At 41.9% G+C, this 19,444-nt stretch overlaps 1 protein-coding gene across 2 annotated transcripts in view; it reads right to left on the bottom strand.

Moving 5' to 3' along the window:
- Positions 1-1,086: 1,086 nt before the first annotated feature.
- The window catches only part of LOC311128147 (muscarinic acetylcholine receptor M4-like), a gene marked incomplete at both ends in the record, with an annotated part of 142,771 nt that continues 124,413 nt past the window's right edge, over positions 1,087-19,444 (bottom strand). Inside the window, 2 exons of one of the 2 annotated variants that reach the window (XM_084160131.1) lie at positions 1,087-2,633; positions 17,465-17,519. In XM_084160131.1, coding sequence (XP_084016257.1) covers positions 1,087-2,633; positions 17,465-17,519 — 1,602 coding nt within the window. Of the gene's footprint in view, positions 2,634-17,464; positions 17,520-19,444 lie in introns of those variants that run through there. The other variant, XM_084160130.1, reaches the window with a different exon arrangement.

Raw genomic sequence — 19,444 nt, forward strand, 5'->3', positions numbered from 1 at the left:
CTATAAACAAGTGTTTGTTTTTTGTACCGGTAGTTCCATTCGCAGTGAAGACTATATTTAAAAACTCTTTCAGAATTGTGAAGCTGGCAAAGAATTAAAGCTTTACCGTTGCTTGTGGGTGTTTCTCCTTATAACGTAACAAGATACATTAATTGTTTGGAGCCAAACACTGGTTGTTAACTTATGCCATGGCCTTGTACTGCCATCAACAGTTTGTCAACTTTGAAGATCACCTTTGCGCAAAACAGATACATCAATATTTTGGTCAGTGGGAGGTGAATGGAAATGCATACTGTACTTTCAAGTCACCAGCAGTATGTTGCAGTACTTGGACGTATGTGTAACTAGCCTTGAGGTTAGATCCATATCATCTTTGCTCTCCATATCATGTTATGACCACATTGCTCTCCATATCACATTATGATAATGATTCACTGATGTGAGGGAGTGCCTCCATTTCTGTGAGGAGTTAATAACTCTCTCAATAATAAGGAGGTGGGAGAGGAGGAAATAGATTGTTTAATTAGACATTTCATGCTTGTTTCATTTTATACTGTTGTATAAAGGAAGATTTCCAAGCTCCTTTTTAATGTGTCTTTTGCCGTACACCCAGACATTATGTAACACTCTCCTCACTGTCTCTGATTTCGGTGGTGGTATCTTGGAGAGGGATGACTGAAGTCTTGGCCTGGCCTTAGTCTACAGACGTTCAGCTGGGCTTTTTGAAGATTGTTACCACATTTCAGTGGATACGAATTAGTCCTTATTGGTCTTCACAGTAAGGGTCCAAGAGGCAATGAAGACAACTTAGACATGTTTAGACTCCATAACTTTGGCTGATCTCAGATTCTTCATTTGCCCCATCCTCACATTGGCCATCATACTCATACTGTATCATTTGGACATAGCTATGATGTTACTATCTTCTGTCGCTAAGACATCTCAGAGGAGCATTGAGTGTGACATAAGTTCATAAACATGACTGAGGAGGCTCCCTCCTCCCTTCCTACTGTAACCACTCAGCCCTCCAGATGTCTTAGTAATATTACCCCTCACCAGCCCTATTTACTGTATGTATGCTCCAGCTCATCTTGTTCCAATATTCTTATACTGGCACATGAGGAGGTTCTTGAAGGTCTTCTTGAAGGTGGCGTTGCAGAGGGCGTAGCAGGCTGGGTTGATGGTGCTGTTGACGTAGCACAGCCAGTAGCCGATGGCCCACACAGTGTCCGGGACACAGGAGTGGCAGAAGGTGCTGATGAGCACCATGACATTGTACGGGGTCCATGTGAGGATGAAGGCAAGTAGGATGGCGAAGATGGTTTTGGTCACCTTCTTCTCCCTGGCTGCCATTTGGCGTTTTCTCTTCACCTGGCTGCGGGCAATACTGGCAAACTTGCGCGCCACCTTCCGGGGACGGTTGACTGGGATAGAGCGTCTCTCACCCCCCTGGATGGGTGGCTGAATCTCGATGGCAGTGATGCACTCGTCACCAGTCTGCTTGGTTACAATCTTGATCTTGGACCATTTGGAGGCAGGGTTGAGTTTGACGGTTGCCGCTGCAGGTGCAGGTTCAGGTGCAGGTGCAGGAGCAGGAGCAGGTGCAGGTGCAGGAGAAACGCCAAGGCCCCCTTCGAAAATGGCTTCACTGTTGGCCCTCTCCTTAGCGTTTTTGGGGGCAATGCTGGCTGTGCTTGAGTCATTGGAACTCTCTTTCTCTTCTGGATTGACACTAGTGTTAGCCTTGGTGGAAACAACAGACTCATCAATGTTGCCATTCTTCACAGCTTCACCAGTGTTGCAGGACTCCAGACTGGGCTTGGGGGACTGGTTGTTGTTATTCTGTCTGTTAAGGATGTGGCTCTTGAGTGGGTTAGGTATCTTGAGGCCTTTCTTCTTTTTCTCAGCCTCAGGCTTCTGCTTGGACACCCGGCTGCGGCTGGCCAGAGAGATGTGGATATAGAGCACCATCATGATGACCACAGGCAGGTAGAAGGCAGCGATGGCTGTGCCGAAAGTGACTGCAGGGTTGGAGAGAAACTGGATGTAGCACTCTCCTGGTGGAACCGTGCGCTCTCCAACAATAAACTGCCAAAACAGGATAGCAGGGGCCCAAAGAATGAAGGAGAGAATCCAGGCACCTGCAATCATCAGCCCAGCCATTTTGGTGGTCCTTCTGGCTGGATAGCTCAGGGGCTTGGTGACACAGAAGTAGCGGTCAAAGCTAATAATAAGAAGGTTCATGACAGAAGCATTGCTCACCACGTAATCCAGGGCCAGCCACAAGTCACACGCTACAGGTCCCAGGGGCCAATAGCCCACGATGATGTAGACAGTGTAGAGGTTCATGGAGAACGCACCAATGATAAGGTCAGCACACGCCAGGCTAAACAGGAAATAGTTGTTGACAGTCTGGAGGTGCCGATTGACTTTAATGGAGAGCATCACCAGGATGTTGCCTGTGACAGTGACAAAACTAAGGGAGCCTGTAACCAGGGCGATGAAGACCATCTCCACGGCTTTGTAGGGGCTTCCCACCCCCTCCTCCCCCGCCACACAGGTCTCATTGGTGCCAGAATCATTACAGCTGAGGTTGGCTGAGAAGACATCACTGGAAACGTTGCTCAAGGAGCCTGAAAAGGAAGCACAATGATAACAATGTGTTAATTCTGGATGCTTAGCACAAACCTCCCAACATATCTACTGTTATGTAACATCTTGCCCCTGGCTAAATGGTCTTCGCCAAGACATTTCATTCTTGAAATGTAATATACAGTATGAACGTCTGAAGACATAAAGCACATAATACTATATGTTTTTACTTCCAAGCGAAGAATAGCTTGGTTGGGTGTTCATCCTCGGTTATGTGTTCTGGTTTCATGGGCATGTGCATATGCAAATTAGTATTTGCATTCAAAATTATATATCGTAGTAAATGTTTAAGCCGTTGACAACCTGAGCTAGTGAATATGCATGCCTGAGTTATTTTACAGATCCTTCAGTTTACCTAGCTCCGATGAACAAATTAGCAGACAAAAGGTTTATGACATGAACATGGGCCTGGACAGCATTCCTAGTGAATGGCCTTGGGTGAGGAGGGTTGGGTTCATATTGTATTGCTGCTCAGTGATGTATTCTACAGCATGCTCTGTGCAGCTGTCTGTTCATTCAATTAAGACATCACAGAGAATTAAATTAAACACAGCACTAAACGTCAACATCTCTTTCTGGTTATTTAGATTGCCCCAAAGGTTAATTATTTAAGCCTCTCTAAAACAGTTGAGATTAGATGCATTTTAAGGTATTTTCCCCCCGCATACTAATGAAAAACAACGGATAGAAATACCCAAGCCGAGCCTGCGATGTGACATCGATGTGTAAGAATATGTGACTCTGAGCTCAAATTATGCATAATTAGCCTACCATTAGCATTGAATAGTAATCCGATTTTTTCTATCATGGATAACTATCTGTGTCAGGAATGGATCCCCCACATTAAATATTGAGGTACTGTGAATATAAAAGGCATTTCCCTAAGTTTCGTCATCATCGGCACAGCACCCCGATACTCAGCGGAAATTCTCAGTTGTCAGCCAACTGTAAAGCTTTGAAATGCAAACAGCAAAGTTGCAGAGGTACGTCCTGACACAAGACACTTCCACTATACAATACTAGCTTGAGGAGGAGATACTGTTGAAAGTGTAGCTGAGTCTGTCTCTGCTCTGTCTAGGGCTAGGCACTACTAAAGCAGTATAGTTCAGTATTCTGTTTGTAGTGTTGTAGTTTGGAAACCCAACTGTATAAAACATGATCAAATAATACAAAAACAAAACAACTGTAGAAATGCAAGGCAGGGCATTAGAACAACAAACAAACCCCATTCAATAAGGAGATCAAATTATACAAAACGCTAGCTAACAACTTGCCATAATCCATATTACAATAGGTGTTTCTGCAATGTGTGAATGTCAGCATGTCTTTAGAATAGCTTGATGGTGTGATTGTGTGATTCCATTGAAAGGCTGCCCTCTAATGGCAAAGCAGTGTTTTGCTAGGGGACACAGGAGATCTTTTCAATAATGATCAAAGACATGGCCCCTGTCTTTCAGTCAGAATATAGGATGTGACATGTTGCTTTTAATGCTCTCGGTCTTCTGTTGTTGTATACTGCTCTGACCTCCAGAAGGTGGAACAGAGAACGAGGGGATTCGGTCCATAACCTGTTAAGTTCTCCATAACTGAGAGGCAGGAATCAAATAAAACCACCTACGGTCATATCGTAGGTTTGTTATTTTTCACTGTTCAGCCAACTTTGAAGTTAAAAATAACTCAGAGGAGATCAAACTAGTCTAAAAATCCATATTCCGGTGACGGAATAACCCATTCTTTTTGATGCCAGCAAGACAGAGATGCTGGCTGCTAACATTAAAATTGCTCTTAGTTTCAGTATCTTACAGTGTTCGGGAGTAGTTAACTTCATGTACTATAGTTAAACTAGTAATTTAACTACAATATGCAGTAGCTTGGAGGTAGCTGAACTCATTTCAAATCTAAGTTGTGATTCCAGTAGTTAATTACTTTTTGCTATGTAGTGTTGTAACTAACTACTGGAACTACACACTACTTTTTTGCTAAATGAAAAGAAAATAGGGTTGAAGAAGGCAAGAATTCCCTTTCTTTTTTGGCATCAGACCTGCGTAGTTCTGACTTGAAACATAGTTTTTGTATTTAAATTACACATTCTGTTAATATCTGACTCTAGAGTGATCTGTTCTTGCAATTTGTAGTCTATGACATTTCAGATTTAGATATTATGATTTTTCAACTTTAGTCAAGTAAACTATATTTTTCATAGGGTAGCTTTCATATAGCTTAACTTTTTCTAGCGTGAAGTAATTGGTAGCTTGGTAAACTACACTCAGTGGCCAGTTTATTAGGTACATGAAAATGGTTCGCTCCTACAGACAGTGAGTCACGTGGCCATGGCTTGCTATATAAAGCCGGCAGACAGGCATCGAGGCATTCAGTTCCTGTTCGATTGAATGTTAGAATGGCCAAATGAGTGACTTAAGCGACTTTGAGCGTGTTATGATTGTCGTGCCAGGTGCGCCAATTCCAGTATCTCAGAAACGGCGGGCCTCCTGGGCTTTTTGCACACAACAGTGTCTATGGTTTACCGAGAACGGTGCAACAAACAAAAAACATCCAGTCAGCAGCAGTTCTGTGGGCAAAAACAATTTGTTGATGAGATAGGTCGAAGGAGAATGGCAAGAATCATGCAAGCTAACAGGCGAGCCACAAACAGGCAAATAACGGCGCAGTACAACAGTGGTGTGCAGAACAGCGTCTCAGAACGCACAACTCGTCGGTCCTTGTCACCGATGGGCTATTGCTGCAGATGACCACACTGGGTTCCACTCCTATCAGCTAAAAACAAGAAGAAGCGGCTCCAATGGGCATGTGATCATCAACACTGGACAATTTAGGTGTGGAAAAACATTGCCTGGCCCGACGAATCCCGGTTCCTGTTGAGTCATGCTGATGAGTCAGGATTTGGTGTAAGCAGCATGACTCCATGGCCCCATCCTGCCTGGTGTCAATGGTATAGGCTGGTGGTGTAATGGTGTGGGGAAGAATTCAGGCTGTTCTGGAGGTAAAGTGGGGTCCGACCCAGAACTAGATGGGTGTACCTAATAAACTATTTTAGAGTAGCTTCCCCAACACTGGTATCTTGGCTGAACAAGCTTGTGTGAGGTTTGTGTTTTTACCTGACTTTAAGCTCTGGAAATGTGAACCTCTTGACAACATGGTCCCAAAAGTCTGTCTGTGAGGGATTCCTCAGATAAAGGATTTGAACGATGTAAAAATGTACCTCTGTTAAGTGGGGAGCTAATATAGACTACATCACTCATAGCCACCCGGTTTAAGGAGAACAGTGACTTGGCTTTAAAGAACAGTGACTTGGCTTTTTTCAGATGTGAATAACTGAGCCCACATTGAGCCCACTGATCGAGGTTCTACTGTTCGGGTGTAAAACGGTGTAGGCATGTAAGGGTTTCAGGGGAGTATCCATAATTAAACAGACAACTTTAATGTATTTCAGTCCCTGCCAAGGAATTATGCAATTAGAGAGAAATAGTTAAATATACAGTAGATAGGTGATTTTCTTACAGTGTAAAATCTCCCAATTACTGTCCCTGGCTCTAGCAATGTCATCCATTTTGGCATGACTGTGATATGCTCATGTCTAGCAAGAGAAAAGCAGATGCACTCCACTTGAAAGCCCTTAATGCCAACATTTCTAAAACACAGCCGTCACAGGCCAGATACTGTGATTAGGCTTTTTGGTCTTTGATGCTACAGGTAAAATACTATATTTTATCAAATATAGGTACATATACATGACAGGTCATTTATCTCAGTGATTCTATATCAGTTTCTAAGTAAGTTTGATCCAGTTCCTGTTCATCCAATATCAAGGAGATTTCTCCTTTAAAGACAGCGGGTCACTATGTAGTCCAGCAAACAGCCTTGAATCTGAGCAGGGCCTATTTTAAGAACTTATACTTTGTCACTTGTGACTGTGACCATGTGCTTGCATAATGTTGCAGGGAGTGGGTACTCATCTTACTCACCCCATCTTAAAGTATAGATGGTGGTATAGATTTATGAACCCGTAAGTAGTAAAGACATGTGATCCTCGATTATAAGGCATTGTGCATTATGAAATATCTGTGAACATACAGTATGATATACTATGAAATAGGTCTGATGTTATATACCATAGGATCAATTATATCTCATGGGATTCAATATTTCATGAGTTGTTTGTGCCTGTGACATGGCACTATTGTACACATGGCCAAAAGTATGTGGATACCGGCTCGTCGAACATCTCATTCCAAAATCATGGGCATTGATATGGAGTTGGTCCCCCCTTTGCTGCTATAACATCCTCCACTTCTCTGGGAAGGCTTTCCACTAGATGTTGGAACATTGCTGCGGGGACTTGCTTCCATTCAGCCACAAGAGCATTAGTGAGGTCGGGCACTGATGTTGGGTGATTAGGCCTGGCTCGCAGTCGGCGTTCCAATTTATCCCAAAGGTATTTGATGGGGTTGAGGTCAGGGCTCTGTGCAAGCCAGTCAAGTTCTTCCACACCAATCTTGACAAACCATTTCTGTATTGACCTCGCTTTGTGGACAGGTGGCATTGTCATGCTGAAAAAGGAAAGGCCTTCCCCAAACTGTTGCCACAAAGTTAGAAGCACAGAATCGTCTAGAATGTCATTGTAAATCAAATCAAATTATATTTGTCACATACACGTGTTTAGCAGATGTTATTGCGGGAATTTAAGAATATATACATATATGGACAAGCAATGACAGAGCGGCATGGACTAAGATACAGTAGAATATTATAGAATAGAATACAGTATATACATATGAGATGAGTAATGCAAGATATGTAAACATTATTAAAGTGACTAGTGTTCCATTTCTTAAAGTGGCCAGTGATTTCAATAGGCAGAAGCAGCCTCTAATGTGCTAGTGATGTAGCGTTAAGATTTCCCTTCACTGGAACTAAGGGGCCTAGCCCAAACCATGAAAAACAGCCCCAGACCATTATTCCTTCTCCACCAAACTTTACAGTTGCATTCGGGCAGGTAGCGTTCTCCACCAAACCCAGATTAGTCCGTCGGACTGCCAGATGGTGAAGTGTGATTCATCACTCCAGAAAACGTGTTTCCACTGCTCCAGAGTCCAATGGCGGCGAGCTTTACACCACTGCAGCCAACGCTTGGATTGCACATTGTAATCTTAGGCTTGTGTGCGGCTGCCCAGCCATGGAAACTCCTGACGAACAGTTGCTCCTAGAGGCAGTTTGGAACTCGGTAGTGAGTGTTGCAACTGAGGACAGATGATTTTTAAGTGCTTTGTGCTTCAGCACTCGGCAGTCCCGTTCTGTGAGTTTGTGTGGCCTACCACTTCGCGGCTGAGCCGTTGTTGCTCTTAGATGTTTCCACTTCACAATAACAGCCCTTAACAGTTGACCGGGGCAGCTCTAGCAGGGCAGACATTCGACGAACTGACTTGTTGGAAAGGTGGCATCCTGTGATGGTGCCACGTTGAATGTCACTGAGCTCTTCAGTACGGGCCATTCTACTGCCAATGTTTTTCTATGGAGATTGAATGGCTGTGTGCTCGATTTTATACATAAAATTAATGAATCCACTAATTTGAATGCGTGTCCACATACTTTTGGCCATGTCGTGTAAGTAAGTATTTCCCAAGAGAAAGCTATAGGCCTATACCTTAGTTATCCAGACTGTTACAGTTCCAGAGCCACAGAGAGTTATTTCTCTACGTAACTTGCCAAAGCTGAACAGCAGGATGCCACAAACAGCAGATGCTGCTGACAAATACTTCCATTCATTAATCAGGAGTTTAAACAAGGACTATAGTAACTATTTAGCAAAATAGGATTACTCCATCTTCTGAGCCACTTTCCTTTTTATGAAGGTTTTGAGAGTAGAATATTAATCCTTGTATGCAGTATCATCTCTTAAACTAATAAACACAAGGTTCAACACACAGACTAAACTAAGGCCTACGTTAAGACTAAACTAAGGGACTAAGGCCCTCAACAACGTAAATAAACTTCACTAATACGCAGAATACACAGAATATGCACTGGACTGTTATGCATTTCAAGCATAGGTTAATCAAGCTATTCTTCGGTAAGCCTACTTAAGAATCAGTTGTAGCAACAACACATTGTCAGTCTCCACATCTACAGCAATTAAGGTAATGCTAGCAAACAGTATGTGCAGGAATCACGCTCTCTTGCGTTGGTCTTCTGAACTATTGAGACTGCACAACAGGGACAGCCTCTCAATCCCTGTAAAGGAAACCGGCCCGTGGGTGCTTTGAGTTAAAAACATTTATAAGATATATATTTTAAAAAATAATGGGGCAAAACGATCTCAATCGACATTTAAATGACTAAAACCAAATCAAAACAGTGTAGAAATGATAATGGACCTACATTTATAATATCTTCACTCTGTCCAGCTTACTAACAGTCATCGAAACGAAAACTAGAGTCAAGGAGCATCGGAAATTCCAAAAGCGATGGATAGAGGAATTTTTTTTGCAAATTTCGACGGAGATGAATTATAATACATTTTAAGTGCGGAAGAGGCCAGTGGGTGCAAATGAGTTTGACACCCATGCTGTAAGGCTAAATCTTGATGGGAACACACTCTGAGCTCTAAACATTAGGAGGGTCTAATAATAATGCTAAATATAGGGTGCATGGCTCAGTGAACTCCCCCGCTGCATGCTGTAGGGATCCTCTTCTGTGCTGTAAGCTTCTTGATATGGTACATGCTCTACCTTTGAGTCCCTTTATCCTCATTATCCAGGCTTCCATGCTGTGCCATGTAACTACCTGCAAAGAAACATCCCTGCCACTGGCACTGCTCTGCTGGGCCGTCAGGAATGTACTGGCCTTGTCAAACATAGTTACTGTATTCATTACCAAATAAACTTAGATTTAAGAATAATGGGAAACTTCTGATGGTATGGTTAAAGGCTGATTTAGTGAAGAGAGAAAGAGAGAGAGAGAGAGAGAGAGAGAGAGAGAGAGAGAGAGAGAGAGAGAGAGAGAGAGAGAGAGAGAGAGAGAGAGAGAGGAGAGAAAATAAAATAGGGAGAGACAGACGGGGAGAAAGCGGGAGGTAAAGTCTGTATGTCTATACAGTGCATTCGGAAAGTATTCAGACCCCTTGACCTTTTCCACCTTGTTACATTACAGCCTTATTCTAAAATGGGTGAAATAAATAAAAATCCTCAATCTACACACAATACCCCATAACGACAAAGTGAAAACAGGTTTTTAGAAATTTTAGAAAATGTATTACAAATAAAAAACAGAAAGGCCTCATTTACATAAGTGTTCAGATCCTTTGCTGAGACTCGAAATTGAGCTCAGGTGCATCCTGTTTCCATCGATCTTCCTTGAGATGTTTCCTCAACTTGATTGAAGTCCACCTGTGGTAAATTCAATTGATTGGACATTATTTGTAAAGGCACACACCCGTCTATATATGGTCGCACAGTTTGCAGTGCATGCCAGAGCAAAAACCAAGCCTTGAGGTTGAAGGAATTGTCCGTAGAGCTCCGAGACAGGATTGTGTTGAGGCACAGATCTGAGAAAGGGTACCAAAATAATTCTGCAGCATTGAAGATCCCCAAGAACACAGTGGCCTCCATCATTCTTAAATGGAAGAAGTTTGGAACCACCAAGACTCTTCCTAGAGCTGGCCACCCGGCCAAACGGGGCAGAAGGGCCTTGGTCAGGGAGGTGACCAAGAACCCGATGGTCACTCTGACAGAGTTCCAGAGTTCCTCTGTGGAGATAGGAGAACCTTCCAGAAGGACAACCATCTCTGCAGCACTCCACCAATCAGGCCTTTATGGTAGAGTGGCCAGATGGAAGCCATTCCTCAGTAAAAGGCACATGACAGCCCGCTTGGAATTTGCCAAAAGGCACCTAAAGGACTCTCAGACCATGTGGAACAAGATTCTCTGGTCTGATGAAACCAAGATTGAACTATTTGGCCTGATTGCCAAGCATCACATCTGGAGGAAACCTGGCACCATCCCTACGGTGAAGCATAGTGGTGGCAGCATCATGCTGTGGGGATGTTTTTCAGCAGCAGACTAGTCCGGATTGAGGGAAAGATGAACGGAGCAAAGTACAGAGAGATCCTGGATGAAAACCTGCTCCAGAGCGCTCCGGACCTCAGACTGGAGTGAAGGTTCACCTTCCAACAGGACAACGACACGAAGCACACAGCCAAGACAACGCAGGAGTGGATTTGGGACAAGTCTCTGAATGTCCTTGAGTGGCCCAGCCAGAGCCCGGACTTGAACCCGGTCGATCATCTCTGGAGAGACGTGAAAATAGCTGTGGAGCGACGCTGCCAATCCAACCTGACAGAGCTTGAGAAGAATGGGAGAAACCCAAATACAGGTGTGCCAAGCTTGTAGCGTCATACCCAAGAAGACTCGAGGCTGTAATCGCTGCCAAAGGTGCTTCAACAAAGTACTGAGTAAAGGGTCTGAATACTTATGTAAATGTGATATTTCCGGGGGGTTTTCTTTTATACATTTAAAAAAATGTCAAAAAACCTGTTTTTGCTTTTCATTATGGGGTATTGTGTGTAGAATAAGGCTGTAATGTAATAAAATGTGGAAAAGGTCAAGGGGTCTGAATACTTCCCAAATGCACTGTATGTCATGTTGACATACATTATTCTAATTCTAATTAAAGACATGCATATGTGATGATTAACTCTCTAATTTAACTAATTTATATAACAAGGTGGCTGTTTCCTGTCAACATACATATATTTTAGTTATGGTCTTGACTGGCTGTTCTCCCTCAGACTGCAGGTGTGGATTTTCTCTTTGTCACAGCCACTGTGGCAAATTGCAACAACAATGCGTGAATTCAATCTGATCTTAGTTATAATGTTAGTTGCTACTGTGGCTTTGATGAGAGAGGATGCTATAAATAGAGGATGTGGCTTCAAACAGGTATTGTGGAACGCTGATAGGCAACTGCTGACATTACAATAAGAGCCATGCTTTCTTCAATTAAGTTTTATGTAATTAAAGCTGCCGCTGGAGCATGGCAGCATTATGAATAATGAGGCCCTCCTATGAAATAGCAATGGCCATGAACCTCGTGCTACTGTTGCTCTGAAATCAAAGATAACATATACATATGAGAGAGGGAAAGGGGGGAGAGAGAGATGATCACATACCATGGAATAGTGTAGTTATTGCTACCCATTGACTTGAAATAAATCGGTATCATGGAGGGAACTAGTGCTGAGCCATTAGTGCTTTTTGAGGTTGGTTCGGTTTTGGTTCGGTTATTACAAAATAATCACAGTTTATGATTTCTTTCTCGATTATTTTTTTCAACATTAAATGCATTATGAAATAATGGCATTACAATTATTTTAGAGCTTTTTAATGAAAATTCCAAAGCCAAGAATAGTGAACATTCAATTGCCAAAATGTTCCATTGTCTCTGTCAGGTCCACATTGGTTAGACATCAATAGAAAAATAGGAAATTACTATGAAATAATAAAATATTTCAGTTGTGTATATTACTTCATTGACTTTATTATTTTTAATTCCTTTAAAGTCATAATCTCATCTCTGCTCAGGCAGTAGCAGCCAGCCAGCCAGATAACCATTTAACGTTATCTCTGTGCTCCCCATACTGTACCGTCTTTGAGTCACCCTATTTAGCTAGGCTAGTAGCTAGCTGTCTAGCTAATAGCTGTCTAAGTATGCTGCAGAGCTGTCTCACGAAATAATTTGACTGTTCTTCAAAGTACATAAAGCATACTTTCAAGACTGCTTATTACCAATAACTACAACTATCAATCGGGTAGCGCTACCCCAGGAACTGTCTCTATCCCTCTCGTCATTGTGCTGTGTACATTCCTCTCTCGTGCGGTCTGTGTGTAGGCTATCCGTCTCTGTCCGAGCCGAGAAGGGTGTGATTGCGGCCCGCAATTCGGGGTGTTCCTGCATGGACTAAAACTAGGTACACAGGCAGGAGACTACAGTAGGTGCCGGTATTGTACCATAACATTGGATGCCAACCGCAGATAAACCCCACAGAAGAAGAAGACACGGGCAGGAGGCGGGGGTGACACCACTAGCTTGCTAGGACACCGGTAGACAGTGTCCTTCGCCCCCACCTGCCGATCACTGCATTCCTGCAGTTCTGTTAACATTACGATGAGGGTGTTTGTGTCTGTTTATTTATTACATCACTTCCTCACAGCGTTGATAGAGGGGTGCATGGGTGGCTGGTATGTCTGTTACATCTGCTATCCAAAGAATCAACAGATTACACATCAATTTTAAGCTAAAACATCACATATTAATTATACTAGAATGATGGCATATCTTAAACGGAAAACTCAGATAATACTATTATTTCCCCTTTGACCCACATTTTAATTGCATAGACAATCATGACCCACATGCAGGAACCAATGGGATGCTCAAGGGGGGAGCGGCGGTTTGTCACCTTGTCCTAGAGAGATTTACTCGGTTATCAAAACACAGCCCTTATTTTAAGTGTCTTTAAAATCCCCTATAGGAGAAATGAATAGTGGAAAAACGACTGTAACCATTTCCTTGTTTGACCACTAGGTTTTATGGGTATTATGACTCATACTGTGGTACTCTATAGCAATCAAACACTATTGTCCGAGCCGGGAAGGACAGGTGTAATGGATTATGGTCATTGTAGTTAATTACTACGTTTCTGTGCTGAACTAGGTTGAATATTTGCCTAATGAAAACTCCCGTCAGCCCAGCGTCCCACATAGTTAACTTCTCTTGTGAATGAATGCATTTTCTCTAGAGAAACGTTGCGTTGAGCTCACAAACAAATATAACTAAATGGATTTCAAGTAATTGAACAGACTTCGATGAATTAGCCGTTTAATAACCTGGAAATACAACATTTAGGTTAATCGCTCAGTACTAGAGGGAACCCAACATTAATCAAATTAATCTACTGTATTTAATATTGTTAATCAATAATAGCACACAGCAACACTGACCACTGACAATTAGTCCTGCCATTCCCTAACTTGACGTTGTTTTCCAGCATGGATTCATTGTATTGTGCATTGTGCACACCCACCAACTTCACCACCACCATTGTGCATTGTGCACACACACCAGCCACTGAGCACAAACGAACACAGTTTTAGTGTTGATGAGAAAAACATGGCCAACATGTTCCCATTTGGTCCACAACCCTTGCTAACAGAGGGAAGGATATATCATGAATCATCATTGATCCCACAAAATGGTTGAGAGTGGAACAGTTTTTTTTGAGTGTCTGGATTAAAGAACAGTACAATGCCATATTAATATCATAGAAAAAGTGAACATGAAACTCCAAGCTACAGTGGATGATGGGAGACTGTCAAAGTAAAGCAGATAAATTGACAGTTTAATTTATTGGAGGCTACACTCACTGGGCACAAACTGGTTGAATCAGCGTTGTTTCAACGTCATTTGTCAACGTATTGTGACATGGAATCTACGTGGAAAATACATTTGAAAAAAGTAATATACAAACTGTTGCTTTGAGGGTGAAATTTCAACCACTGGATAATGTCATCATGGTAACCAATTTTCAACATAGACAAACCTTGCATAAAATATGTTGAATTTCTACCTTTAAAACAATGTCAGATCTTCAACGTTATTTCGACTATCATAAAAATGTAACACAGTAACTAGCCTAAAGTTAAGGCTATTTTACAGACTAATGTAACATTCAAACTTAAAATGACTAACACATCCATGTCCACATTTTGAGATTACCGTAACTATAAATGTCTTCTTATGTAATTATATAAAGCGTGCATGTTCAAGAAAGCATGCATAGGTCATCGCAGGTCTGTGGAGAGATTCACAATTGCTGTAATAATCTGTGCAGAATCTCAAACGACATTGATCACTTGCACCATGGACTTTTAATATAATCTCAACTGCAATCCAGGTCATTTGGTTCTGCTATTAAATGAAGCACAGGGATAACACATTAAATCAACTATATATCTGACATTGCATTCCCATTTGAACTTTGCTGTGCTTTTTAAATGGTTGAAAGCGCAGTGATAGACATTTGGGTGACAACTTAACAAAAAATCAGACATTGTTTTTCCATTAGAATTTAGTTGTGCTTTTAGATGGTTGATAGCACAGTGATAACACATTGGAAATTCAACTAACTTTTGGCTATATTTTTGAGTGGGTGAATATAGGTTGTAATCTCATTAATCAACGTCTCAACCAAATATTACCCAACTGTCCACGTTGAAATGATGATGTGGTGTGCCCAGTGGGCAGTCTCATGAAATCTAAACCCTAGGAAAGATGATCCATCTCTCCCTGAGTCAGAGCTGACTGAATTCCTGGAGCTCATGAATCTGAAGAGGGCATGAAATGAGTCCCCTAGGAATCGTTCTACGCCATGGCCTCCGGCTAACACATCCAGCCCAGTCTATGCCAGTGTGTGCCAGTGTGAAACATCTGTGGCCAGCGTTGGCACACAGCAGTGCTGCAGCAGCGTCAGTCCTAAAACTAGGTTATGAAGCAGACAGGCAGGGAGGGGAGTATTGGAGTTAATATGGGGGTTGGGTGTAGCATATGACCCCATTAGAGGAAATGTATAAACTACATTGTCTCTCTGACTATAGTGTATTTGTATGGAGTTTATTTTGGCCTGAGCTAATTTCACCTAAGTAAACATCCTAAATAGGTTCCACACGTGTTCTAAATGATTGAAATTCTAGAGAACAGGGTTAGGCTCAATTTGAATTGAAGGCAGTCAATTCAGGAAAGATTCTAAAATTACAAACCAATACATCAAAAAAAGGGCTTTTATTTTTAATGTCTCCTCAATAAACTGAAAAGTAGAAGCTATATATTTCAAGATTTAAAATGTCTGAATTTTTCATTCAAATCACTTCCTGAATTGACTGCCTTCAATTCGAATTGAGCCCAACCCTGGTAGAAAAAACGTCACCCTGACCAGGGGGTGGGACAGGGGGACGGCCAAAAGAGCATTACAGATCTCTCAGCCTCTCACGCTCAATTAACAAAATGGCTCCCTAATTGATGAGTCTGGGTTGAAGGACAATGGCTTGCCTGACCCCATCCACAGTCTGTCCCATAGAGTTAATATCAGACCTGCTGAAAGTGTCCACCACGCCAAATGCAGCCAAGCACAACAGCCATGGACCAAAACAGGGACAGGATGAGAACCCAGCACACCAAATACCCAACCACACTGCACTCCTCTGTGGAAGTCACTAGATTGAGTCATAAGCAGGACTACTGCAGTCCCAGCTGTGAGACATTTGATGAGCTCTGGGTGTCTGACTCTGTGCGCTGCTGCCACTGATGATTGTAGAGGGGACACAAATCCTGACAGTCGGGATGCTCATTTCCGAGGGGCTGCGGGGAGAGCTTTGCATCTCAATGAAGTTCAGGCATTTCCCTGCACCAAAAGCCACCATCAGGAAGTTTAAAACACTTTAAAGCAGGTCTCTCAAGGATGCCCGGCAGCTGAGAGAAAGAAGTGAAGGGGAGTAAGATGAATTGTGAAATGGCTTTGTGTCAGTTGCAGGTGCAGTGAGAATAGGGGACTGGGTATCTGCACTGTGATGCAAATGTCAATTGTATAATGTTTATATCAACTTTATCTTAGACAGATTAATGTAAATTGCATGTGTTAGATGTAAATGAATATCAGCACAGTTTTTGCATTAGGAGCTTTGGTTGAACTGGGGTTCCCAATGTAATCAGCTATGAGGCAGCTATCACCAGCACTAGAAACCTCAGCACCCCAAAATGAAATAAATGCATTCATTCAACAACAGCAATGAGTAGGACATTTTAATGAAAGCAGAGAGAGAGAGCCCAAAATGGAGAACCAAGTGTCACGCATTAAGAATGTTTACATGAACTTCCTCAGAACCAGAAGCATGCCCCTCTCATAATTGGCCTGAACTCCAGTGGTCAAACCCAATTAACTCATCAAATTATCTGAAGAGCACTGTGAAATAATAGTTTGGTGCCATCCTAACGTGCACGTTCCCATAACGCGCACGTTCCCTTCTTTCATTAGAAAAACCCTTTTAACAATTGTGTCTGAGATTTCAGAACTTCATAATCTACAACTACTTTAACTGTTAGTTATACAAACACTACGAACGTAAGATGAAGATCAACAGTTAGTACACATTATAATATTTTTTTGGGAGATTAGGATATATTGGCTACAGTTTATTTACTTCAAGTCGGACCATCTTTTAAAATCGTTTAGCCTAATATAGCCTACTATAACATCACGTCGATAGGACCACAACATATGGAAAAACATATTTTTATATATTTTTATTTGTGCACATGGCGATGATTTTTCTATAATAGTCTAACCCAAAGGCTGCTTACTCAGATATCACAGCCGAACCATACAAATTGATCAAGCGCACTTAATTGCGCGCTCTTTTCTCGGTCACTTTGATGTGCTATCAAATGGTGGAAATCATAAGGGGTGACACAATAGTATTTCTGAGAACAATTAATGTAGTTGATTCCGTTATTGTTAATACATCTGTAAATAGCCTATCCTTTGGGATTCTAAAATAATGTTCATGATAACTCGGGGACAAGTTATTTGAACAGCCTTCATTTGCAAAAGTGGATTTTTCAGAATGCACACATTGTTTACACCTATAGACTATATTGTTTGCAGGGGAGTTAGATTTCCACACTTTCTGTCTAATAGCCTATCTTTCCCATTTGCGAAAAGTACATTATAAATATGATAACTTACTGTTAAAGTTCCAGGGCGAAAGCCCACCAGCTCCAGTGCTGTTAGTGGGATTCATGTTGCATGTTTAGATGGTACTCAACCAGGCAAAAATCCCTCTCTCAATCTTACTCGGATATGTTTTTCCTGAAGGATAGAGAAGATGATGTCCTCATTTTGTGCGATATCATAATAATTGGCACATATTGGATCACATCATGCCTTTTCATGTCAAAATGTCTTTCGGCAGGTATCAGAGAGAGCCTTGATAAGGAGAGGACAATTCCAAGTGACTGGTGACCGAAACGCCCCGAGCTGAGCTGTGCAAGTCTCTCTCGAATGAAGCAGTTCGGACTCCGCCAGATGTGCCATCATCTGTGAGAGACTGATTTTTTTTCAAGTTTGAATGTTCACAGACAACAAGAGAACGGACTGTTAATGATGTCATGCAAGTCTAACCAATCACCTGAAGGCCTAGTGTTATTCCTTTTCGCTCAATCTTCGCTTTGCAACACTGAAAACGGGTGTAGATGGCTCCAGTTAAAATGTAATTTTCGTGTGAACAGATTTAACTACATTGTGTATTATGGTTTAAAATGGTTGCTTATATTTGGTCATTTATTCTACGTGGTGTAAAAAAAAGTTGTGAATTAGTGGTCCAGTGCTGTGTTAGATGTTTGTTGCAATCAGTGGTAACTGTCTGATTTCTTTGCTCAGTAGCCTAATCTAGGTATTTCAGTGATTTTGACGATGTAGCCCTGTAAGAAAAAGCTAATTAAATCTCTTGAAACCCGTTAGTGAATACGTGCAGTGCCATTTTCACGATATCATGTACTTTAAATAACCAAGGAAGATAACGGGATGATGTCTGGACAATACAAGTCGTTTTAGAACAGGCGCTCAGTCCAGTTTTCAGCACCATGGCCAGCTCCCTTGTAAATTGAGTTTACGCGCTTCAAGGAACACACCAAGAATATGGCTACTGTGTTAAACTCATACAGTTAACTGCCAAAAAAAGAAGGAAATACCAACATAAAGTGTCTTAATACGGCGTTGGGCCACCACGAGCCGCCAGAACAGCTTCAATGTGCATTCGCATAGATTCTACCTACATGTGTCTTGAACTGTATTGGAGCGATACAACTCCATTCTTCCACGAGAAATTCCATAATTTGTGTTTTGTTGATGGTTGTGGAAAACGCTGTTCAGCGCCGCTCCAGAACAGTGGCGGTCAGTGCGGTTTATGATGGTTTCTTTTCATGAGCATGGCCTTATTTCTATTACAGCATGTTGGATGACTGTCATTCATATTCCATTCACCCAGCTCAATGTTACATTGATAGGTTTAGGCTACTACATGATACTCGAATTTTCCCTATACCCATCATGAGGTTGCTACAACCTAGCCTATGAAAGAAAGTTTACAACGTAGGTGCACACAGGTCGAGAGAAACATTTGAGATGACAGACAGTGACACATGGACAGACAGTGACACATTCAATACCGCCTTGCACACTCTTGCCTGCATCTAGCTTATCTAGGGTGTAATCATTATTCCAACAGTTGCAAACGAGAGTTTCTTTTGGACAAATTCAGGTATTTTTTATCCCCGTTTCGTTTGCTTCAGTTTAAGAAACATTTTTCAAAATAAATACACCCCTGATCACGCATAAACACAGTTCACTTTCATAGCAGCCACATTGTTTTCCCTCTCACATTTTCCCTTCGTTTGTGGACTTCAATGAACAACACATCAGCTGTATGTGACCAGGTGAAAAAACCTTTCCAAGCCAAACCATGTCATAACCGCTACACACAGCCTACATCTAGTCCCCATATTAGTTAAAGTAATGTCCTAGTCAACATAGCTAATATAACTAATGCATTAGTAAACCAGCTACAATCATGCAGTAACTTTACAGTGTATAGTCAGTAAGCAGTTACACCAGCGGTCGCTGGTGGCAATAAATAAATAAAAACAAAAGCTCACCTTGACTTGGAAG

This window comes from Coregonus lavaretus (genome assembly GCF_964263955.1).
Source record: "Coregonus lavaretus genome assembly, chromosome: 4".
In the NCBI taxonomy this organism is placed as follows: Eukaryota; Metazoa; Chordata; class Actinopteri; order Salmoniformes; family Salmonidae; genus Coregonus; species Coregonus lavaretus.